At 42.9% G+C, this 25,933-nt stretch overlaps 1 protein-coding gene across 1 annotated transcript in view; it reads right to left on the reverse strand.

Moving 5' to 3' along the window:
- Nucleotides 1-364: 364 nt before the first annotated feature.
- The window catches only part of SPAG1 (sperm associated antigen 1), a gene marked incomplete at its 5' end in the record, with an annotated part of 62,198 nt that continues 36,629 nt past the window's right edge, over nt 365-25,933 (reverse strand). Inside the window, 9 exons of the mRNA XM_080800220.1 lie at nt 365-1,367; nt 1,473-1,844; nt 3,017-3,181; nt 10,844-10,970; nt 12,348-12,480; nt 15,116-15,282; nt 19,364-19,516; nt 24,842-24,941; nt 25,246-25,626. Coding sequence (XP_080656346.1) covers nt 1,236-1,367; nt 1,473-1,844; nt 3,017-3,181; nt 10,844-10,970; nt 12,348-12,480; nt 15,116-15,282; nt 19,364-19,516; nt 24,842-24,941; nt 25,246-25,626 — 1,730 coding nt within the window. The 3' untranslated portion in view covers nt 365-1,235. The remainder of the gene's footprint in view (nt 1,368-1,472; nt 1,845-3,016; nt 3,182-10,843; nt 10,971-12,347; nt 12,481-15,115; nt 15,283-19,363; nt 19,517-24,841; nt 24,942-25,245; nt 25,627-25,933) is intronic.

Genomic DNA, 25,933 nt, shown 5'->3' on the forward strand with positions numbered 1-25,933 from the left:
TGGATTTCTCCCGCCATGACCCACACAACAGGCATAACTGGGCACTCACTGCTTTGCACCTCCTCTGAAGAAGAGGTCTGCCACTGCCAGACGGCTTTGCAGCTAGGTGCTGGGTATGTAACTGTGGACAAAAGAGAAGGTTTCCTTTTAAGGTCTCTGAAGTTTACTAAAACTTTGCTTTGCCTGAAGGCTAGAATCACAGATTTTCATTAATGAACAAAGAACAGTTAAAAATGTCAGAGCTTGAAAATTATCATTTACCCACAGTGATTTTTAAAAATTCTGTAATTCTGAAAGATCTGATAATGAATATGAAAAGAGAATTGACTCTAACAACTACAGGAATAAATGACAATACATTGATACAGACCTGAATGTTTTATTTTAAGAAATGCCTTTACTTTGACCAAGTTAACAAAGCAATTTTCAATATGATAAGATCTCTTCACTTTAAGGGAATAAATATGGTCATGCTTAAAGGAGGAGGAAAAGGGACATTTAAACTTTGGGGAAAATGTGGAGGTGACAAAATGCAGGCTTAGTCTGCTTTTATACGTAGTGGTTTTGTTATTTACATAAGCAATATATTTAATTTAAAATCTAGTAAAAAGTAGTAGAAATTTTTGCCAATTTTTGTTCTGAATGTTTCCATGTTAAGAAAAAATAAGATAAGTTCCTCTTAAAGCTCTAAATTAATAATCACTATTTAATAATCATTTATTATAAGACTTAAGTGTTACATTTCACTCTAGCTTACTGTAATACCCAACTAGTACAAAATGGGATTTATATATATTTATATATATATATCATAGCAGGAAATAAAGGTAATATAATAATCACTGTTAATGATTTTTAAAGAAATACATTTCTATCACACTTTAGAGGAATCCTTCATAGTCCAAAGAAATGTAATTCAACTCAAATTTTCAACAAGTGAGTAATTAAAAGAAAATGTGTACTATACATTAAAATGTACTTTAAACAAGTTCCAAATATAATTATTAAATATAAAGATGTTAGCTCTTGGTACGTAAGAAAATATTTACAACTGATAAAAAGCATACTATAGAATATACATGTTCTATGTATAAAAATAAGTAAAATATTTTATACTCCAGATCAAAGGATCTTTTCTAAACTAGATTTCATCCATGCAACTCTATTACAATACCATCCCACTAGCATTACTGGAACACATACATGCATGGAAGAAATCTAACAACAGTCTTGACTTAAAGCTCATACTTCCTTTTTAGGGCCTGTACATCTTCTAAAGTAAAATGCTTGTTAGGTGTGTCTGAGAGGTCATCAAAGAGCTGTTCAATTTGCTCCTTTTGGCCCTTGCTAATTAGTGTCAACATCATCTGGAAGAAAGAGAAAAACTTATTAGCTTAATTAAGAAAAAATGAACATTTCTGAGTTACAGAAACCCTAGAAGAAAATCAGTTATTAAGTTATTTTGCACTTACCCTGAACCTCTCTGCTTTACTCAGATATAAAAGATGCTGATACACCAATGAGGGATCTTTACCAATAAGATTATTTTTCAGAGACTGAATAAGGAGGAGGAATGTATCCCCTTCAAGTTTGTTACTCAACAACACTGGCAAATCTTTCGGTTCAGTGATGGTTAAAAGGTGTGCACAGGCTTCTTTATCGTTCCGCATACTGATAGCGTTTATAACCTGACCAAACTCATAGGCGTTGTTAGGCTTGGTGATGGGTAGTTTTTCACAGAATTCTGGTGGCCCATTGGTTGTGTCCCCGTTCTCAGAGACAGGGCAGTCAGTGGAGAGCTCCTCCGAGGTCCTTCCAGGCTCCTCTTCCTGGCCTTCGCTCACCTTCATGAGGGAAAAAATGAAACCATGACGTAAGAGCCACTGCACACATCCCAAGATACATTTATTAAAATGGGAGGGAGCTGGAAAACACTGGTAAGCTATATTTTAGTCAAATTCTAAGTGAAAAGTGTGTAATTTATAATAGTAAAATCTACTCATTTTCGGAAAAAGTTTTAAATATCCATTCATGGAAGTATTTTAAAATTTTTTAATAGTTTTCCATGAAAGAAGACCCATAACAACTTTATCTTTTTCATGATAAATTTTACACTTACTTATTTTCTTACATTTAACAGAGACATGAACTTAAGACTTTTTTCTTTCCTCCTTAGAGGGAAAATATTTCTGGTTTCTCTCACTTTTTGGCTTTTACTCTATAATGGAAATACAAGGTGATAAATGGGATGATATCAGCATTCATGAATACACAAGAATTCAGGAACTGACTTTTATTGGGTGGAGTGCGCACATACATGGTGGGGAGGAGAGGAGCAGAGGGAGAGAGAATCTTAAGCAGGCTCCACGATGAGCTCAGAGGCTGACACAGGGCTTGATCTCACAACCCTGAGATCATGACCTGAGCCAAAATCAAGAAGCAGACACTTAACCCACTGAGTCACCCAGGTGCCCCATGAGCTGACATTCTTCAACAAAGGCAAAGCAAAAAGCTAGAGCACAAGAAACTGAGTTTGATTCAGGAGTGACTGTCCAAGACCTCTGATGAGGCCAGTCTTGTTTCAGAGTGCTAACAAGGCCTAAATCAATCTAAAAATCCCTATTGGGTATGGCAAGGCCACTGAAATTTTCATCAGTCCTATCAGGATTCTCCAGGTCTACCCTGAAGCAAAGTTCAATGGCTACAGGCCCCCAGAGCAATCCAGTGGAAAACAATGCAAACTGCAGGACAGACTAGGGGGGGAATGGCAGAGAAAGGAGGAACTGCAGTAATGCAGAATCCCAATACCCAATCCCAATACCCTCCATGGACCCAAGCTGGGAAATACAATGGCTAATTATGGCAACGGAAAATTCTGTCTCTGTAACTGGTTAAAACTTCATTGGAGATTAGAATAAAAACAAAACTGAGGACATTTTTGTTGAACTCCTAGGAATCTGACTTTAGAATCCAATATAAAATCCCCTGGAAAGTACCTTGAAAGATTATCAAATACCTCTTGAATCTCAATTTTCCTTCTCCCCTTTTCTTTGTTGAATGATGTTGTATTGTCCTTAATATTAAGGAATCTGGTTACTTCTTCCAGTTCCATCTTTGCCTCAACAATACTTGAATCTAGTAGAAGAACTTTATTGAGATCGTTTAAACTTTTCTGATAATCCTGAAAGGAGGAAAGCAGAGAAAATAATTTTCATTATGGAGCACAGATGAGCTCAAGTGGGAGTGAGAATGATTAAGCTGAGTAGCACAGAACGTGTGCAGGGGTTCCCTTTAGTACCCTGATGATAACATCAGGCCCACACAGTAGTCTTGAACTAAAATATTAACACCCATAACACAGAACATCCTTCAGAGAAGAGTGAGCACAGAATCTGGAGCTGGAAGACTCAAGTTCAATTTGGGGTCACCACAACCTTCCCAGTCCTTGGTGTACAACAGGCATGTGTTGTCTGCTGAATGAGTGAATGGAAGAATGAAGATCCTCAGGTTAGCAGCTACTCATTAAGAAACAAAATCCTACTTAATCGTTGAGTTTCAGTTTTCTCATCTTTAAGGATAACAAAAGCTTATCTACTCTGGTTTTCACAAGGGTTGTACCAAGGATAAATGAATTAATAAGGAAAACTATAAACCTATGTAAAGGCTGCCCAGATGTCACTTGTCACATAATACTCTGCACTGTCAAACCCTTCAAAGTTGTATGCCATTCCAGTGGCTGGCAGCAACATTTGTTCTTCCAGGGAGTCAGACAATACATTGGGAAGGCTGACGTAAAAGAAAAGGAAATCTAAGCTTAATAAAACATAGCAAAGAATCTGGTAGTAGAGACAGATACCACAAAATCACAGTCTGATGTGACAGGCCATTCTAGAATTACAGACTAGACCAATGTTTTGATTAAACCAAAATTAATTCTGTAAGGAGGCAAAGAATTCAGTGATGTGTCACCTCCCTAAGTATTTACGACCCACCGATTAAAAGCACACACTGGAGGCCGAGGCACAGGTAAGACAGGCAAGTGCTTATGGAGCGTTCCTGGGGCACTCGCTGTCAGGCCACAGCCCTCCCCCCTCCACCCAGCAGGACACGAGAGCAAAGGTGACCTGTTTAAACAGATAAATGTAGAGCTGCTCTCATTCAGTAAAAAAGGTAAATTATGTACAAACCATAGTCCATTACATTCTTTTAGTCACATACCTCTGTGCCACAACAGTGTAGCTGGAACTGACTACAGAAAAACAAATGACACTGTATTTCCAGCCTGTTCATACTGGGAACCATACTGGAAGGCAAGGAAGAGGGGCAGCAGGGCAAGCTGAGGTCATAGTAACCATTAACTCTTACCATTCTCTGCATTTAGTATTAGTTTACCCCCTATAGCCCTATACATACTAACTGCTATCCCCATTTTGAAGATAAGGAAACTGAGGCACAGAGAATCCTTGGGACAATCATGGCAGCAATGCCCACCAAGCGAATGAGAACACAGCTGTGGAATCCCAGTGAGAAGCCTGAAAACAGATTTGTACGCTACGGCCTTGGAAATGGAAGAAGTCCCACCATCACAGGGGACTTCAACGTACTCACATTTTTGTTTTGTTTTGTATTTAAGAAAAATCTGTGACAAAAGAGCGATCTGTCTGGAGGAGACTTAAGAAAACATGAAATGACACTTTGATAAGAGTAAATGTAAATGTAAATGTAAAGAGAGAACGAGAGAGAAGAGTGAGAAGCCCCTCTGCCAGATCCCAAGAATGGTCAGGCAGCTACGGCCCCTGTGGAAGCTTCTGTCTTAGGAAGGGAAACAATTTTTTTAAAAAGTAAATAAAGTATGGACTACCACTAATGCAATTAAGAAAGCCAAGGTTTTCCATGGATCCTAATGAGGGGGAAGGAGTCTCCTTTTGATACACTTGTCAGGGAACACAAGCCCTGGAGAGAGCCATGCGGCAGAGGGGAGAGCAGAGCCTACACAGAGCAAGTGTGACTCCGGCGAAAAGAAGGAAAAGTGGAAGTCGCTAATTACCTCCTTAGGCCTTAAAGAAAAAAAGTATAATCCCACATGTTTATGTTAATATATACTATTAACAGGTGTACTTCAACTGTAGTAACAATTTCATTATTGTATGCTTGTCTGGGCCTTACAGCACTGCCCAGTTAATGGGTGCAAATTCCCTAAGGCGACACCATGGGCTCTTCACCGCTGGGAGCCACAGTCTAGCACATGAGCGGCACTCTGAGAAAGAAAGTCTGAGACAAATACCACCTGACTTTACTCACAAGTGAAGCTTACAAAACAAAACAAATGAACACGGGGGAGAAAGAAGGGGGGAACCAAGAAACAGACTCTTAACTATAAAGAACTGCTCCATCCGGGAGGAGAGGTGGGGCAGGGGGAGGGGAGGTGGGAGGTGAGCAGGGAGAGGGGAGGTGGGGGGTGCAGGGGGAGGGGAGCTGAACAGGTGCCAGGGGCTTAGGCGGGTGCCTGTTGGGATGAGCGCTGAGTCACCGAATTCTCTATCGAATTCTCTACCCAAAACGACTAGTGCACTGTATGGTAAGTGGAATTGAAACAAAAATTTGGAAGAAAAAAAAGTTTTTAAGTGAAAGCCCTACAATTTTCAAAGCTGGCGCACACACGCACACAGTTAAAGTCATCTAGAAAACAAAAGATCTAAGAAAGTGGGCGCTGGGCTGGGAACTAGCGGCAGGGCACCGGGAGCCTCTGCGCCAGCTCCTCGCTACAGACACATGAAGTGGATCTGGCCGTGAGTCCTGATGCATTTTATAGGCAGCTGTCGCCTTTGAGGACCCTGAAATTATATTTGCTCGGCACATAACTTCAATGACAGGATATATAAATGAAGCTGTAAGAATTTAAACCAGAAAAACTAACTGCTGGCCTCAGAACCTAGTGGGATGGGATTACTCCAATTTGGGATTATCTTTCTGCATAATACAATTTCTAGAATTCATGCCAAAGAAGTATAGAAAGTCTTTCATTAGGTACGCCTTCTGCCTTTATGTCAGGCAAACACGTTCCAAGAACCAGGCAGCCAGTATGAGGGAAACCTGCTTTCAGTTTGGACACACCCAAGAGTCACCACGCAGATCTACCCTCCAGGGCTCGAATCCACACAACTCTGAAAAAGCTGAGGAAATTTTGAAGCAGCCTCTCTTACTTCAGACTGCCACACACCAGCAAAGAAACCTTTACATGAGGTTTAGAAAGGAGCATGTTGCTAACAGAAGGTGGGGGGGTGGGTGCAGGGGTCAGGTCACAAGGGGAGCCAGGGGGCTGCTGGGTGGACAGTAAAGGCCCCCATGCACAGGGAAGGTGGCAAGCCAGCCCCGCGCGGACGGAGGCTCCCGTGCTCAGGACCTGACTACGTGTTCACTCGGCTCTGGATCTGTGTCCTTTACAACATCCCTGAGAACACGCCGGGCGGGGGGAAGGGGAGGGAGGCAGCAGCGCGAGGGCAGCTGGACCACCACCTCAGTGATCTAGGATCTAGAAAACAGAAAAGCCTGGGCCCTGGATGTGCACAGCTTGGACTCATTGGCTCTATTACGCAGAAACAGGACTGTCCTCTCCCAGCAAAACCCAGGTTTTACAGAAGGTATTTTTAGATATTTCCCTGTCAGTGATGGGCATGGAACTGAAAGAATTCTCTCAAACTCAGTAAGGTTAAACTGAACTATCCCTCTCCCTCCTCCTGAACACCCCCATTATCGCACTGCAACACTCAATCCCCAAGCCAGGAAGCAGAGAGGTACCCCCTTTGCTCCTTCCCCGGGACATGTTACTCTCAGGTGTTTACCTTCAAACACCTTCAAATTAGCCCCTCACTTTCTGCTACGGGCTAACCTGTGTCCCCCTGAAAATTCCTCTGCCGGGAGGCTTCACCCACAGCACTTCAGAATGTACCACATTTGGAGACAGGTTCTTTGAAGAAGTAATCAAGTTACCATCAGGTCATCAGGGTGGGCCCTAATCCAGCAGGAGTAGTGTCCTTACGAGAAGAGGAAACTGGCAGACAGACATGTAGAGAGAGATGACAAAGTGAAGACCTGGGGAAGAGACAGTCATCCACAAGCCACGGACAGGGCCCTAGAATGCATCCTTCCCTCACAGCCCTCAGAAAGAGCCACCCCGGCTGAGAACTTAATCTTAAAATTAAGAACTCTAAGAACCGTAAGAAAATACATTTCTGTTGTTTAAGCCACGATGTGTGTGGTACTTTTTGTTATGGAAGTTCCGGGCAAACTAATACTCTTCTCTCTTCCCTCGGCTATTCGTGACCTTCCTTCAGGCAGCTGCTTTTTACCTTGGCCGCTTTTTTTTTTTTTTTAAAGATTTTATTTATTTATTTGACAGACAGAGATCACAAGTAGGCAGAGGGGCAGGCAGAGAGAGAGAGAGGAGGAAGCAGGCTCCCTGCTGAGCAGAGAGCCCGATGCGGCGTTCGATCCCAGGACCCTGGGATCATGACCGGAGCCGAAGGCAGAGGCTTTAACCCACTGAGCCACCCAGGCGCCCCAACTTGGCCGCTTCTAACCAACCTCCCTACTCCATGCTGGGCCCCCGGTGATCCAGCTTTGGCACTGCTGCCAAATCTGACTCTTCATGCCCCCTTGACCCTCAGGGGTTCCCACCACCTTCAGCATCAAGCCTATCCACCACAGCGAGGCCTCCCAGGCCCTTCATGATCTGACCATCTCTCCCCATCCCCATTCCCACCTGCATCTGGCCTCTCGCTGTACCAGTTCATGTACAACTTCGTAAAAAATGTGGGCAGGAATAATCACAGCACCTTTACTCTTAACAGCCCCAGAATGGAAACATCTAAAAGTAATTAACTGGTAAATATGTGTAAAAAAAATTGTGGTATATTCAGTAACAAAACTCAGTAATAAAAAGAAACAATTCCTGATACAGAACAGAAAGACTCAAATGCTATGCGGAGTTAAAAAAAAAAAAAGCCAAAGAATACAGCATATCATATATGATTATACTGTTACTGTCAAAAAGAAGCAAAACTAATCTACAGTGATAGAAACTAGATGAATGGCTACCTGGGGGTGGGCATGGAAGGAGGGAAATAAAGGAAATGGGCACAGGGAACTTTCTGGAAAGATGTGAGTGTTACTTCCCTTGATTGGGGTGGTGGCTACATGGGGATATATACATTATTCAAAAATCAACTAAATTGAGAAAATTCTACTTACAACTGCATCAAAAAGAATAAAATATCTCGGGATAAGTTTAACCAAAAAGCTGAAAGATTTGTACATACTATACATAGTGAAAACTGTAAGACACTGATGAAAGAAACCGAAGACGATAGAAATAAATGGGAAGACAGTTTATGCTCATGGGTGGAAAAATTAATACTGTTAAAATGTTTATGCTACATGAAGCATTTACACATTCAATGCAACCCCTATTCAAAATTCCAATGGCAGTTTTCACAGAAATAAAACAAACAATCCTAAAACTTATATGAACCTGGTAACACCCCAAATAGCCAAGCAATCTTGAAAAGGAACAAAGCTGGAGGCATCACAATTCCTGGTTTCAAGCTGTATTACAAAACTGTAGTAATCCAAACAGTATGGTATTGGCATAAAAACAGACACAGAGAGCAATAAAATAGAAGAGGGAGCCCAGAAATAAACCCATGCATATGTGGTCAACTAATTTATGACAAATGAGTCAAGAATTCTCACTGGGGAAAGGACAGTCTTCAATAAATGGTGCTGGGAAAACTGGACCACTCTCTTATACATTACAGAAATAGCAACATAAAATGGGTTAAATCTGAACATAAGACTTTAAACCATAAAAGTCCTAGAAGAAAACATAGACAATAAAGCTCCTTGACACTGGTCTTAGGTTTTGGATTTGACACCAAAAGCAAAGGTAACAAAATCAGTAACAAACAAGCAGGACACACCAAACTAAAAAGCTTCTGCACAGTGAAGGAAACCATCAACAAAATGAAAAAACTACCAAGTAGGAGAAAATATTTCCAAATCACATATATGATAAGTGGTTAATATCCAAAATACACAAACAACTCCTACAACTCAGTATCAAAAAAAGAATCCAGTTAGTAAAAGAGCAGAGGAACCGAACAGATACTTCTCCAAAGATGACACACAGATGGGCAACACGTACATGAAAAGATGCTCAACATCACTGACCATCAGGGAACTGCACATCAAAGCCACAATGAGGTGTCACCTCACACCTGTCAGAATGGCTAAACTCAACAACAACAAAAAAGAAACAACGGGTGTTACTGAGGATGTGGAGAAAGGGGAACCCTTGCGCACTGGTGGGAATGTCTGTTGGTGCAGTTATTACAGAAAACAGCACGGAGGCTCCTCAAAAAACAAACAGAACTACCGTCTGATCCAGCAATCCCACCTTGGGGTACTTATCCGAAGGAAACGAAAACACTAAATCGAAAAGATCCCAGCACTCCCATGGTCGCTGCAGCAATATTTACAACAGCCAAGATGTGGAAACCACCTAAGTGTCCATCAATAAACGAACGGATAAAGAAAATGCAGTGTACCTACACAATGGAGGATTATTCAGTTAAACAAAAGGAAATCCTGCCATTTGCAACAACATGGATGGATCCTGAGGGCATATGCTAAGTGAAAAAAGTCAAACAGAGAAAGGCAATTATCGTATGACTTCACTTGTACAAGAAATATAGGGAAAAAAAACAAACAGAAACAAAACTGAATTCACAGATACAAAGAACAAACTGGTCGTTGTCAGAGGCAAGGCAGGGGGTGTGGAGTGGGTGAAATGGGTCCAAAGGTACAAACCTCCCGTTAAAACATAAGTCATGGGGACATACAATAATGTACTGCACAGTGACAACAGTTAACAACAGTTAATAACAGTACTGTAAATGAAAGTTGCTACAACAGAAGAACTTTAAAAGTCCTCATTACAAGAAAAAACAATGGTAATGATGTGCGCGGGTGAGCTGCTAACCAGACTTACTGTGGTGAGCATTCTGCAAATCGAAATCACTACTCTGTATACCCAAATAAATACCATGCTACACGTCAATTACACCTCAATTTAAAAAAATCTCTGATAGGCTTACAACATGTGAACTGCACTGTATTAGACCCTAAAAAAATTGGTTTTAAAGAAATACCATAATTTCAAGAAATGCCAGAGCCCCTATGTTCTAATTTGTCCTTGTGATGTCATTTTCTACAAACACGAACATTCATTCAAGTACTTCCACACAAAAGAATCAGCCTAAGGGAAAGTGTAATTATATAATACTTCCTCTGGAAATAAGGATGTGGTTTTCTTAGAGAAGGACATGACTCCACAGTCACACTGACGACCAGTCAGTTGAAGGCCCAAATCGCCATGAGCCTCCCAATCTCCACTATGTCTCTACTAACTTCCACTGGGTCAATCTTCCATTCCGAAGCCTTCTTCCCACCCCCACAAACAACCCCAATCCTTTCATGGAAGAACCAGTGGCACCACTGGTTGCCTTCAGTGATTCAGTAACCAACCTTCCTGTCCCTTCAAGTAGACCTAGGATAACTAATAAAATTCCTTAGAAAATCAGGAAATAAATCCTAATTTTTGAGCTGGACAGAAATCTTAGAAATTACCTAGTTCTACATTAATGGCAGGGGAAATCTGAAGTCTATTCCAAGGTTTTAAGCCTGATTACCACAGAACCAGGATAAAATCCAGGATTTATGTTCATAAAATCCACATGCTATTTTCAGAGCTGCAATTTACATATGAAAATGAAGCTTTCCTCACCTTGAGTCCTTTATGAGCCAGAGCTCGTCTATAGCACGCTTTCACGTTCCCATCGTCGATCTGAAGTGCCCGATCACAGTCCTGCTTTGCCTCTTCAAACTGGCACAGCTTCAAGTAACAGAGAGCTCTGGTAGAACGTAATTATGAAAGTAATGATGCGTTATGAACAGCAAAAACAACAAATCTGGGAATTCAGACAGCTCATAAAAATCAGAACATAGCTCAGTTTCAACACCACAGCTGTCTCACGGAACCCTAACATTTTGCTCCGACCGTGGCATTTTCATGCAATACACGTAATTACGGCATTGGGGATAGAACTGCCCACATAATACAGTCCGGGCCCCTCAAGGAGGCTACAGTCTAGTGGAAGAGAGAAACAAGTAAATCATGCAAACACACTAATATCTAAACAGGATGCTCTGGGAGCACACAGCTGAGAATCTCACTGGATCTGGTGGGGCTGAGGCAAGGGCAGGAGTTGTCAGGGAACAATTCCTAGAAGAAGTTACATTAAAAGTGAATTCCAGAGTATGAGGTGAGAATTATTCAGTGCCAAGGCACTGGGCTGAGAATTCAGATGTAGGATGGGAGAGTGGTGGCCAAAGGCCCAGCAATAGCAGAGTCTCACAGTGAGAGAGAGAGAAAGAAAGAGCGCGCACGCAGTGCACTTGATGGGCTAAGAAAAATGCCATATGGCTGGGTGCAGGGGTGAGGTGGAAGGGAAGCCAGGCCAGATGGTGAAGGGTCCTGTAAATCATGGAAAGAAGGCTGAGCTTTCTCCTGAGCTTCAGGGAGGTCCACCGATGGGTTCTCAAACAGGGGCTAATATGTTTACCGGGTTTTAGAATGATGGCTCCAGCTGCAGCTTGGAGCACCAGACGAGAGGGAGGAAGACATGCAGGGTGCTACGGAGGGTGCTGCCAACATGTAGGAGGAGATGTGGTGGCCCGGGACAGCGGCAATGGTGAGAGCGGAGAGAAAGGCTCCTACCAAAGAGGAATTTGGAAAGAGGACATCCGAGCTCGCAGACAGTCCAGGAGAGGGAGGCGCCGGTCAGGAGTGCAGACAGGAGTGGACTGCTCAGGTCTGGAGCCCAAAGGGAGGTGGAGGGGGGCAGGGGTTCCCTTTGAAAGATGGTAGTGGGACTGGGGAGAAGATGGACTGGCTCAGAGAGTATGCAGAGTGAAAAAGGGATCTACACCTCAGAACCCTGAGAAGGACAGGGAAAGGAAGGCCGGTGGAGGGAGGAGAGGACAGGTGGGTGGCGAGCTGTCTGCACTGATGCCAAAGTGAGAGACGGTTTCAGGCCCAACTGAGGGCTGCCAATGCCCCCCAGCCCTGCGCACTTCATGCTGTCAGTCTCTCTGAAAAACACTCCCTTAGGACAATATGCTATATAAATTCTCAAAATGATGGGGGAAAAAACAACTTTGGCAATTAATTTGTATTTTTTAACCAAACAAATTAACAAAAGAAATACATAAAGTTACAAAGAACTTGCCTGTTTGTATAAATGGCACATTCCTTGTTGTTAATCTTTAAGCAGTCACTGTATTTACTAAGGGCATCTTTATAGTTTTTGTCCTTTACATATTGATTTCCTTCTTCTTTAAGGGTTTTAAACATTTTTTCATCTATGGGACACCCCCCAAGGGGGAAAAGAAAAGAAGAAGGATTCATATAAGCACCTCCACAACATCTTCAGTACATCTGTAAGCAGATATTCTATTGCAAATTAACCTGACCACACACCATGCAGAGCTGAAGTTGAAGTGAAATGAAACTTTGTATACAAATTAAAAAGACAAACTGGCTGTAAGTAAAAATTATACAATTGCGACATTTTTTTCAAATTGGAAAATCAAACCTAAGTTATTACATCACTTTACCCATATTGGTATGTCTTCTCTACTGGAGATACAAACATATACAGTGTTTGGTCTAGTAACTATTTCACAAAAAATGTACAAACAAACCTGTTCACGGCTGAGATGGACGTCTGTCCAGTACCCCATCTCCTTGGAAAACCACACCCCCCTCGTTCTCCGTCCTGCAGTTTAGGTAAAGCGAGCCCTACCCTAGCCCAACTTTTTGGAGTAATCTTTGTGTTACTATCAGCACACAGTAATCTAACTCGTCAGGGATGGGCCTATGAGAGCCAATAAGCTACAACCAGATTTTTGTGGCCGCTTCTGGTATTGCTTGCTCTTTCTCCTGGACTATGAGGAGAAGAGGAGCTACCCTGCCATCTGGTGATTACAAGGGGAGACTCTGTATTTCTAAGATGGGGTCAAAAAAAGCAAGAAAGAGACCAAGACGGAGAGCTAAAGAAGAACCTCTGAGTCCTGAATCCAGCCATCCATGCAGCTACTCCACCTGTGGATGTTTCCATGATAGGAGCCAACAGATCACCATTTTCACTTACCCATAAAAGGCTGGGTTTTCTGTTATCTGCAGTGAAAGAGTACCAACTATTACCATTTCCTGTCTTGCTCTCCTGCAGTGACCACGGCCAACTCTGCTTAGGGTTCATCTCCCCTTCCTAATGGTGCCTTTATGTCCACTCAGCTTTCACCCCCCTCCTACTCAACTCAGGGGTTCAGGAGAAGCTGACCCCACCCATCAGGAACACAGGCCTCAGCCAATCGGGGCACGGCATGTCCTTGTCACAGGGATGGCTCAGGAACGGGCACATGACCCATTAGACAGGCACCAACAGAACAGGAGTCAAGAAAGTAACAGCACAGATAAAAAAGCTAGGGCTTTCAGGGTAACATAGTTTCTCACTTTTAAATTAATGCCACCCAAAGCAGTGGTGTCTCTCTCCCTTTGGACATTCACGGACCTGTACCCATGAAGCCTACAACTGCTAAGGTTCTATTATTTTCAGTCAGGACTGGAGCCCCGATGAGCCTTCAGTTACATGAGCCAAGATATTCCTCCGGTTTAAGTCACTAGATTTTCTGTACTTGCAACCAGTTTTCTACCACACATAAAGTACGAAAACCTGAAGTTTTAAACCTATGTAATGAAATCTACCTATGGAGTAACTTGATAGAAAATTAGAATTCATAAATTAAAATTTCAAATATACCTTTAATTTCCAATCTAAACATCTTGATACCAGAAACTTATAGTATAAACTTGGAATGTAAACAATAATCTTATTTGTCCCCGGCACAGGGGCATAAAATAGTAACTTTTCGCCCTTTATTTCAAATCACAGAGTATTTCTAATGTTTTGCGTTTCAAAAGACCACACGATGGGGCCAAATGACACTCCGCTTTATGTAAGCCCTAAAATAGAGTATCACAGGGATTCCTCCCTGCCCATTTGCTGAAAAGCTTTCCTTAAGCTTTTCTTCTCCCACTGTATTTAAGCTTTTGGCACCTATTCTAATAACCACATAAATCTGGAGAGAAAGAGCTGATTATACTGGTGCTTGCAATTAGCTAACACAGATCTGCAGTGTAGTTAGACATGCTCTTTGTTAATAAACAACTACCCTTAACTGAGCAAATGCTTTGTGCGAGACTCCACTGATAGCCAGCTCTAGAAAACCAGAGAGCTCCAAGGTTTTCTAAGAACTGCCAAATAATCTTAAAGCCTTAGTAGATGTTCCCTGCATTTCCCTTCTATTCAATGAAGAGGATGAGGGTCTAACGGGAGCCACATCATGACCCAGGAATCTCAGGGTCTCCACAAGATAAGCCTCAACCGGGGACCCATAAGGAGTCCCTAAGCAGGAAGGAGAAATGGGGCCTCAACTGGCTTTTAGCAGAAAGCAAGAGTGAAGTCCCATTTATTAAACACTCTGCACAAAGCAATGAGGTAGGTACTACGGGAATGTAGAGATGTTAACAACAATGATATAAGGCAGAAAGAAATACCTGCTAGATATTTATGTTGTAGAGCTTTACTTTACTTTACTACACCTGCCACATACAGGTGTAGGAAAGAACTACACGCTACTTCTTTTTACAAATAATAATGCTAACTAAACCTTTATTAAGCATTTTGTAGGCAAATCTCCATTTATTCCTGAGAACAACGCCACAAGACAGTTATTCTAATCCTCCCCTTTCATACACACTAGACAGTGGATGTGGGAAGCAACTCCTTACAACTCTAGTTAGAGGGCGAACAGGGTCTTAACTTAAACCTGGGTCTGATGCTTGAGTTCATGCCCTTATCCTTCCGCTTTCCTGTGAAAACAGACATGCAGCTCAAGATAACTTTGAAAAGAAGGGAGTGTAGGCTTCTCCCACCTGCGATGCTGGGCTGGGGCCGGCTGCAGCAATCTCCCTCTTGGTTGGGGGGCGTCTTGGCCACAGGCTGCCAAGCTCGCACATGTGCAGCAGTGGGCACAGCAGGAATGGGTGACAGCTTCTCCCGCCAGCTTGGTCCATCAAGATTCATTAAAATTCTTGTTATTCTAAAAAGAAAATGAGTTTTCTATATTGATCATGTCATTTTTTTTATATCACTGAAGCTCAAATCAACAGTAAGATTTACAGAGCTGCATTTGTGTACTTCCCTACAAAAAACACACAGTCTTAAGCTATCTGCTGTCCCCATAAACAGTGTTTAAAAGGATTTTTAAAAGTTGCCAAAAACTATGTTAACTTTAGATCCTTTTTGTATCAAAAGAAAATATGAAGGCATTTCTTATTGGTTTAAAATTTTTTTAATGCATATGTGATGTGATAAAAAAGTAAAATATAAAGGTAAAATTTAGGAGGCCTAGCAGAAACGTCCCACATGATTATCTAATGTAGTTACTAAACTGATAATGCATTACTCTTGAGAATAATCAAAAACACTTAGAATGTCTATGCCCAAACTATACACCAAAGACAGGTATACAAGACCGGCTGCTAAAACGCATGAGGGCAAGCTGCTGTATGGAACACTGTTTTTTGTTTCTTTTTTGGAACATTGTTTTTTCTTAAAACATTTACACATGGCTGAGATAGTCTTACCTTGAAATTTTTTTTGTCTCTACAATTACCCACTTACTGTGCTTTCATATACATAATGATGAAAGGCCAGGATACTGGAAGGGCCCTTACGTTATTAACATAACTAATGGCCATCACGAAGTTCAGATTAACATCCCCGATTACCACTTTGTCATCATTTTAAACATACAAATTGTCATTATTTTAAACATACAAATTGTCATATTTAAGTTTAAAAACAAAACTGAATTATGTCTTTGAAATGAAACTGGTTTATAAAAGGTGTTCCAAGACTGAGAAGATGTACAGGTAATTAGTAGAAGACATTCAAGTTAGCTAACTCAGCAGTACTTTTTGTGTGAGTAGTTTTTAATATTTATACAGAGACAGATACAATCCACATAATTTTCTTACAGTTTTTTAAAACTAAAATTTCAATAATGATCTTTGGTTATGCAAACCAAATCTCACACATCTTAGTGTAAAGAAACTAACTTCAAAAATAATGCAAGACCACCCACAACTGCAGAAGGAAAAAAAAAGCTTTAGAAAAGAGAATTTTCAAGCAAAACTTGTATTACCAGCAGAGAGGAAGGAAGAAGCAGCTGAAAAGAGATGATGTGTTGCCAGGGAGTAAATAAGTATATGCAGGGAAATTTAACATATAAGATTCCTGGAGAGGAAGAGAGGAACATGGTTAATGGAAGACAGAAACAAAATAAGCACAGATGTTTAAATTAAAAAAAAAAAAGCTGCTGTTGCTCACATGGAAAAGCAAGCATAAATATGGGATTCATGAAAAGGAACAGTGAAATTTTATGGGTATTGTATAGAAAAATATATATGGCAAACCAGACAAAGCCTCCTCTTCTTATACAGTAACAGAAACACTCGATTAAAAAATGAAAGAATCTTAAAACTCAATCTGTATAAAAGAACCTAAGCACATATTAAAAGTGTAACACAATCCTCAAATGCTAAACATAGAATTCCCATATGACCCAGCGACTCCACTCCTAGGTATACTCCAAGAGGAACTGAAAACAGATGTGCAGACAAAAACTTGTACACAAATGCCCACAGCAGACGATTCCCAATAGCCCAAAGATGGAAACAACCTCAACGTCCATCACTGATGAATGGATAAACAAAACGTGCTATGTCCATACAATGGACTGTTACTCAGCTACAAAAAGAAATAAAGCACTCACAGAGTCTACATACAACATGAACCTTGAAAACGTCATGCTAGGTGAAAGAAGCCAAGCATGAAAGGCACGGACTCTAGGATTCCACTCACAGGGACTGCCCAGGACAGGTAGAGCCACAGACAGAAAGCAGATGAGTGGTTGCCAGGGGCTGAGAGAAGGGATGAGTGGCTGTTGATGGGATACAGGGTTTCCTTTGGGGTAGATGAATGTTCTGGAGCCAGAGACAGGTGGTAGGTTGTACAAGTGTACGTGTGAACTAAAGGCCACTCACTTGCGTACTTTAAAATAGTCCATTTTATGTTCTATGAATTTTACTTCAAAATACATAGTGCAGAAGGTTCACAAATAGGAGTAACCACAGCCTCTCAGGTAACTACTCCTCCCTTCAGAACTTCCCGCCTATCACTGTGAACTGGCTTTCCTACAACACCTTCCAAGAGGCCCTTCCTCGCTGTTGGCTACTTCAGCTGTCTTCCCACTTCGTTTCACAGGAAGCCCAAGCTCAGTGAGAAGATCCTTTTTTCCCCAATTACCTTGGAGATGACCGGATAGATGATGGCCAAATTAAAAGCCAACCACAGGAGTGAATTATACTCTCTCTGTTGAAGAATGAATTCATTCAACACATCTTACTGACGTTATCTACCGTACGAAATACTTCAACTACACAGACAGATAAAACACAATTCCTGACCTCAAGAAACTTCCGGTAGAATGAGAGAAAAACAATTTTACAAAAAGGGAGGGACAGAGAATTTACAAATGATATGGAAGCAGGGTAATAATAGAAGGCAAAGTGTTCCAGGGGAGCTGGGAAGGTTGCCTGAAGTATATGTACGCTGGAGCGTAGGTGGGTCGATGGGGGAAAGTCATTTCCTGGAGGAAGCAGGTCCTCTCCTAAAGGACAGGAAGGAATTAACTGGGCCAAAAAGGGGAAAAGTGTCTCCAGGCAGTAGATGACATCTCAGCAAGGCAGCTGTGCCACAGGGCAAATGGTTGAGACTCCCAGGTGACGCTGTCCAAATTTTACAAGCTCAAGATCAAGGAGGGTATGAAAGCCCCAGGCTCGACGTGGCCCCACTCCACGTCCAGGAACCAATCATATCCCTTTTAGACATGGGTCAGACAGGTTCTGCGGGACCAGAATGGACACTCCAGGAAATGGCTATTGGCTCTACATATAGATCTTTCTAACGGTCTTCTACAAAGTGTGGTGGGACTGTGGGGGAGGTAAGGTATGATTTTATAAAATGAATTCATCCAAAACATGCCATTTTCCTCTTGCACAATTTTGCTCAAGGTCTCCTCTTGTCCTATCAGTCCTCTTCAAAGACCATGTCAGGCGCTCACTCTCCAACAACTTAAGCCTAGCCTCCCTGTGATCTCCCCACCTTACTAACATATTTTCACTGCTGGGGATAATCTGTCTTATATTTTTTCCCCCAGCTATATTCTGGTTTGCTTAAATACAGAAACTAGGTTATTTTTTTCCTTTTTTGTCTTTTGGGGAGAGGGGGCGGGGCATGGTACACCAGACCAACACAGGGCACAGTGTAACGCACAGAGTAAGGTATATTCTGGACAAATGGGATCAGAAAATAGTACATAACTAGCAATATTATCCAACTCATAATTTTTTAATTTCACTTGAAAGCAATTTATGAAGTCTGGAAATTCTTACCTTCCCATGCTCACTCAGGGGGCAAATAGGTCATAATACAAATTAGATCCAAATTCTTTGCTATTTCACCATGATAAATTAATACTCATCCTATGATGAGTGTCTATTTAAAGGGCACAGAACACAAAATCTAGCAGGCTCATGAAGACATCCACTCTCCTGAGGAGAAACAACAAGCAGCTATGTTTCCACTGACAGATGTGGTGCAATGAGCATGTGCAAAACCCTGTAGGAGAAGAAGATTCGATATAGCAGTTTTCACTACATTCTTGGATCTTGTCCTAGAATTACTACTGATTTTCAACATCACTGAGAACACCTTCCTAATGCCACAGATGTTTACAAATACTATAAAATTAAATTCTGTGCATTTGGAACAGCAAAGATCTATATCCTAAGCTTAAAAAAAAATTTTACTGTAATTAATGGACCAGGACGCAAATATAAAGGTGTTAGAGGACAACTCAAAGTGGATTATAGGACAGTTAGAAATTAAGTTAGAGAGAGAACCGTCTGGTTTTGATGGGAGTGAAAACCATGCATGCAGAGTGAATAACTGAGGACATGTCTACACTCTAACAGTGTTCTCAGAGGGGAGGAAGAAAAACACGTAATTCCAGTAAAAAACAACAAGACCTGAGGCACTGCCTCAGGCTGGCTTACCTGTTAATACTGTCGTTTGCTAGCTGGATTCTGCAGTCTATCTGCAACACTGTTTTATAATCCACATAAGCTTTCTGATACTGCTCTAAAGTTTCATAGGCCATTGCTCGACGAAGAAGAGGTTTGACTGAGAATGGATGAAGTTCCAAAGCCCTAAGACAAAAATATTATGTCATATGTTTTGAAAATTACTCAGCTTCTAGTAACTAAATATACACTATAGTACTAGACTTTCAGACAAGGGCACAGCTGGTATTTCATACAAAGGACACAGGAATACACCAGAAAGGCAAAGTCAGAGCTAAAGAACAAACTTGTGGTTATTTCCTTTATTTTATTTACTTTGGGTGGGGGAAGAGGGAGAGGGAGAGAAAAAGTCCTAAGCCAGCTCTACTCCCAGTGCAGAGCCTGATGCAGGGGCTCGGTCTCACAACCCTGAGGTCATAACATGAGTTGAAATCAAGAGTCAGATATACCAACTGAGCCACCCATGTGCCCCCCAGTTCCTTTATTTTAAACCTGTAGCAAAGCACATTAGTATTTACTCTTTCCCCCACTGAGACAGAGCTCCCTGGCAGCAGAGAGTGTGCCCCACCTTCTCCAATGCCCCATCCCTCCCCTCTGCCCTAACAGAGCTGACCATGGCACTGAATACAAAATCAGCTTTCAACAGATTCTTGTTACCTACTGATGGATTAAGAGGAAAATTTTTACACACCTGTGTTTAATAAGGCACCTCACCACAGAACCACAAAAACCTGCATTACATTTTGAAAATCAACTCCCTTAACTTCAGTTTATAATGATTTACTTGCTGGCAAAGGGCTTCAAAAATGGACCAGAGGCAATCAAGGAAGTAAGTATATGATGATTTCTTGGAAGTCGTGAATTTTCACCTTGCATTTTTTTAGGCTATAAAGTATTTCCAACATCACCAGAGATGTATTTCAAGGTTGTGTTCCTTGGTTTTGTTTGAAGTAACTGTTTAAAGCTACTTCACAAACAACAGACTTCATTACATTCTGAAATAGAACAATCTAGAGACCATATTTATGAATGAAAACTATCATACTCTTCGTTTTTGCAAACATAACTGAAACTGTAAAACATGGCGAGCAGAAATCCTAGGAAAAACCTACTTGCTAAACACCCAGCAGGAAGTGTCTCTGGCCCTGGCCCTCCATATCGGGGACAGCAGGTCTGCTTCTCAGGTTCACTCTTCTGCTACAAGCGGTTTTCACAGCGGATGTGTAATGGGCTTCAGGGAAAGCAGAGTGAGGACTGCTTTACTCTTTCTCCAACAGTCATGGGGATCTGCTGTCTATCCCTGTCTGCAGTGATCTGGCAAGGAGGAAGCTGACAGGACACCTGCTACCTGACGCGTCTGCTGCTGCAGACTCTCACCGAACTGCCCAAGAGGGAAAGTTCAAGTTCATGCTGCAGGTAAGGAGATGGAGGGGAAGGGAGTGTGATCTGCCCACAGGGCAGTTCTTTTGAATTTTGGCTTTGGGAAAGCCAGGACAGTACCTGTTCCCAGTGCCCAGATCAACACCTGGCCCGTGGGGGGCACTCAGCCAATACCTCCTGAACGAACCTATGCTTTGCCTACCACACACACACAAAAACACCATAAATAAGGGAACTCTGCTGGAGTCATTCACAATTCTCCACATTGTACAGATACTCCACCGCAAAGGTGGGTGTGGTCCCAGGCTGCACACCGTAGAGGCTGTCATTAACCAGCTCTAAGAGCTAACCAATTTTGTTCTGCCTGGGTGTTACCACTGTGGGTTATTTTAAGGATCTCCTCTGTACTGCATGGGGCTTTAATTTTTTTTTTCTGTAAAACGTGTATTACTTTTATAACTTACAAAAGTTAAAGTAAAACTAAGGGGCACCTGGGTGGCTGTCATTAAGTGTCTGCCTTCCTCTCAGGTCATGATCCTTGGGTCCTGGGATCAAGCCCTGCGTCATGCTCCCTGCTCAGCAGGTAGCCTGCTTCTCCCTTTCCCACTCCCCCTGCTTGTGTCCCCTCTCTCACTGTATCTCTCTGTCAAAGAAATAAAATATTTAAAAAAAAATTGAAACTAAGATCAAGTAAAAACTCTTAAAACACTAGAGAACTGATCTCTGAGCAAAAGGATCTATCACTTTTATTTATTTATTTAAAAGATTTTATTTATTTATTTGACAGACAGAGATCATAAGTAGGCAGAGAGGCAGGCAGAGAAAGAGGAAGGGAAGCAGGCTCGCTGCTTCACAGAGAGCCCGATGCGGGGCTCGATCCCAGGACCCTGGGATCATGACCTGAGCAGAAGGCAGAGGCTTTAACCCACTGAGCCACCCAGGTGCCCCAAGGATCTATCACTTTTACCACTGCCTTAAATCTAGCTTTGTTTCATACTTAGGGGATATTAACAACATGAACCGAGATGACAAACGTGTATGATACTCCTACAACTACCCAATGTCACCACAACTACCCAATGTTCCCCCCAGACTTTCAATGCCCAAGGTGCTATTCAGCCACTGAAGATGGACCCCAGGTAGGTGCTGAATATAACACTGAGACGATGCATTCAATTTTCAGCACTACCAGCCCAGTAAATGCAAGGTTTTTTTTTTTTTTCTCTTTAACCACAATCCTGAAAATGAATATGAGCTTATAAATGGAAATTCCATTAAGAAAAAAAAAGGGTATTCATTCATAAAAACAGAACTTTCAAGCCAGAGCTCACAAAGGCTTAACTATTCAAGTTAATACAGTTAAGACCCTGCTGAGTTTTAATTTGAAGTCTGTCAGAGAGTAGCAAAAAAGGAGCAAAAGCAGAGAATTACCAGGCAACATTCATTCTTAGTCAATCTGTCAAATTATTCTCAATGGGAAGTCATCGGGTAAGATTTTTTTGGTGTAGTTTAGATAACCTCAAAACGTCCTCTAGCATGGGAAAAGAGGGTTTGTTTTTGTTTTTAGCTGATAAACAATTCTGAAAACATAAAGCAATTTCTAGGACAATGGTTTTAAACTTTTTCCCTGATTCATGGTTCACCTTAAAGACTAAAACAGAAACATGGAGATGCTGTGGTCAGAAGAGGGGCAAGGCCCAGAGTCCCCTTGAGCTCCTCAAATACCCCTTACTCTCCTAACAATGATCCTCTTAGCACACCCCCGGAACACACCTCAGAGGAAGTGTATCAGAGCAGGCCCCAGGAGCTCAGATGTGTAAAATCAAACACCTTTCCCCCAAACTGCATCAAAAGTTATTCTTCATAGGTCAAGCTATGAAAGTTAATTCACAGGTTCCCCTCTCTCCCTTACTTGAAAGTTCGCCCCCGTGAGTTTATTTTTGGTTTTTTTTTCTGAAGTTTGACTCCTACTATGACTTGCCTTGGAATAAGGGCTCATGGCACACAAAACAACTCTCCAAAGAGCGGAGACAATTCAGTGAAAAACTAAAACACAGGTTTCCATGAAAATGTATGGAATTTTCTTGAGGTGAAAAGGAAATAGTCCTACTTTGGCTACTAAATGACTGCTAGTTCATACAGATTAAAATACATTTATTTCAACATGTTCACAAAAGCAAATCATGGTTTCTGGCATTAAAAGTAGTTTGAGGTTCACTACTTTGAAGTAAAATCACCTCATGCCCCTTAGGTTGGGACTCATATGCCAGGTATCAAGAAAACACCTAAGTAGGTCGGGCTCCATTGAGGTCAGTACTGACCAGCAAAACAGGATTCCTTGGCCTAAAACGCAGCTCTTATCTAAGGACATCTTAACTAAACCACCGCCCATCTCCCTTCCCACCCTAAAGGCTGTCTCCTGCTCTCCTTCCAGACAAACCTCCATTCTAGCCTCCTTAGACATCACGGCTGGAATCCCATCTTTGACTTCCTCCCAGATCTACACTGAAACACAACAAATTTTAGCAAGAAAATGCCACCTTAAACCATCTCACTTAAGGTTAAGGTGAGCCTGCTGTTTTGCTGTAGCTCTAACTGCAGGGTTCCCACGTTTTAACCGTAGCTCTGAACTTGCTCACTGTAGGAAGACCCAAGATAAATCTAAAGGTTAACATGTTAGCCACAGACACTTGCGCTGTAAAGGTTCTTGGCTGCATATCGCAATGTGCTTGATACTCCACAAATTCGTATGGTCTTATTAGTTAAATGCAGTGGTAAATGTTTACCAACCAGCTCTCCTGAGAAGAAAAACCCAGATTTGAGGTGCTTGCCAATTTTCATGGTGTCAGTACTCCAACCATGGCAGATTTCAAGCTGCCAATCTGACTTCAACCAGCTCCTAAAAATGTAACAATCAGTGTGAGCCAGCCCCACAGTGGATGGGGTCTAGAGTCAGGGCCAAGTGAATATAAATAGTATTTATCTTAAATTTGAATATATAAAATTGGCAAAAAAAAAAAAATCCAAGCCCCTCAACACCTTCTTTTTAAACTGTAGGCACAGATAGTATCAAGTTTTTACCCATATCAATACACTGATATTAACACTGAAAAAAATAATAAATTGTTCATCTTATAATGAGGTTGTCCACACAAGTTATTGTTCAACCTAGGGCCTCTGAAAGTGAAAAGGGGTGATATTAGTAATTTACCAGACAAGAGGAGTAAACCAGGACTGTGAGGGTCAAGCCAGAACACACAACTTATTTTTTAGATGCACTACTAGTAGCTTCTTTCCAAAGGATTTCTGAAACAGGCTTATTACTTGATGGTGGAAGAAAACAAATTTTTCATGTAAATACATTCACCAACCTCAGTATGTAACTTGTTGAGTACCATGGGTACCTACGGTGCTTGAGGGATGCAAAGCTGTCTGAAAACATGGGTCCTGACTTCACGGAGCTGAAAATCGAGTGTAGTGAGTGGATAACGCAGGTACCCACAGGTGTGAGAGTGACAGTGTACGGGTTAGAGCCATGCAGGGGACCAGGGAGCCTGAGGTGACCAGGAAGGCAAAGAAGAGGAGGCAACTGAGCAGGGATTTCAGAAGGCAAACATGTGCAGAGGGCAACACAGTGGCCCAAATGAGAGCAGAAAGCTCGTTCGGGGGGTGGGGGGGGGCAGGTGGTAAGAGGAGCTTATAATTCTCTGCAACACCACACTGAGCCACGGAATACCTGTTTGAACCACAAAAATAATGCTTCAGGAAAAGCTTTTCTGATGCTACAGTGGAGGAGACAAAGAGACTAGAGGGAAGGCTTCTCCAAAGTCTAGAACTGACCTGAAAAGAGCATGGATTAAGGTGGTGGCTGTGGAAATGAAAAAAGTTCCCAGACTTCTATTAATTGTATTCGTATATATGAAGGAGAAAAATTTATCATTTTTATGTATAATTCAATTAACATGCCTTTAAAGCCTCTAAGAAGTTAGATTCATGCAGAAAATTCATTAAGAAATTACATACCGCATTCATTCATCACACTGCTGACAAACCTGAAAATGCGCCGCGTACCTGTTACAATCTTGAATGCAGCCGCTGCAGTTTCCTTCTTTTAGGTAACACGCCGCTCTATTTGAATATAAGATACTTAGATCCTCTGCATTTCCACTCCCTAAAATCACAGTTCATTAGACACGGTTAAAATCCATTAACGCAATCCCGGCTCCCCAGCAGGCGGACGCCTGAGGTCTCCGGCGTTGAGGGGGGGGGGGCACTGCGGTCCCACAGGCCGCCGGGTGCCCTCAGTGGCCGCAGAGGGCGAGCCCGCGAGGGACGGACGCAGACGCAGGCGCGCCCCGCCCGGGCACGTGCTGCGCGTTCCAGGGTGCCGCTCGCCCGGGTCCGTCCCACCCCGCGCTCGGCCCGGTCCGCACCAGCGCGAGCGCCTGTCATCCAGGCGGCCGCTCCTCACCTACCTGCGGGCTCCAGCTGCGCGACCGCCGCCGAGTACTTGAGGGCCGCCTCAGCGAACTGGCCGCTTTTGAACAGCTCGTTGCCCTGGCTCTTCAAGTCCGCGGGGCCGAGCGTGGCAGCGGGGACGGGACCCGCTGGGGCGGCGGCGGCGGCGGGGTCCCCGGCGCCCCGCCCGCTGCCCGCCGCCGCTGGGGCCCGCAGACGGCCTCGCTTCTCCGCGCCGGCCCCGGGCGTCCGACCCCGCCGCGGCACGCCCTTCTCGGGCCGCTTGCCGCCCTCGCTTTTGCCAGTCAGCTTCTTCTGGATGTTGCCCATGGCGCGCGGCTTGGCGGCCTCTGTGGGAAGTGGATGCGGGAAGCGAGTGTTTGCATCATCAGGAGAAACTACCTACCGGGCGGCCGCAGGGGCGCCCGGCGCAGACGCGCGTTGCAGCGCTCGCGGGGGCGGGTCGCGGCGGAGGCCGGGCGGGCACCGCCCCCGCGGGCGGGGCAGCACTGTTCCCGGCACCTCCAGGGGCACGTCTGCCGCCGGGCGGAGTGCGGAGCCATGCGCTCCCCGGGCCACGCACCGAGCCACCCCGTAGTTAACTGGTTGAACGCCGACGGGCTTGGGACGCGAGCACGGCTCCTCAGAATCATTCCCTGAGTCAAAGCATCCGTGGCGAGATACAGCTTACAAAAACGTACCTTT

The sequence above is a fragment of the Martes martes genome, assembly GCF_963455335.1.
Source record: "Martes martes genome assembly, chromosome: 4".
NCBI classification, from domain to species: domain Eukaryota; kingdom Metazoa; phylum Chordata; class Mammalia; order Carnivora; family Mustelidae; genus Martes; species Martes martes.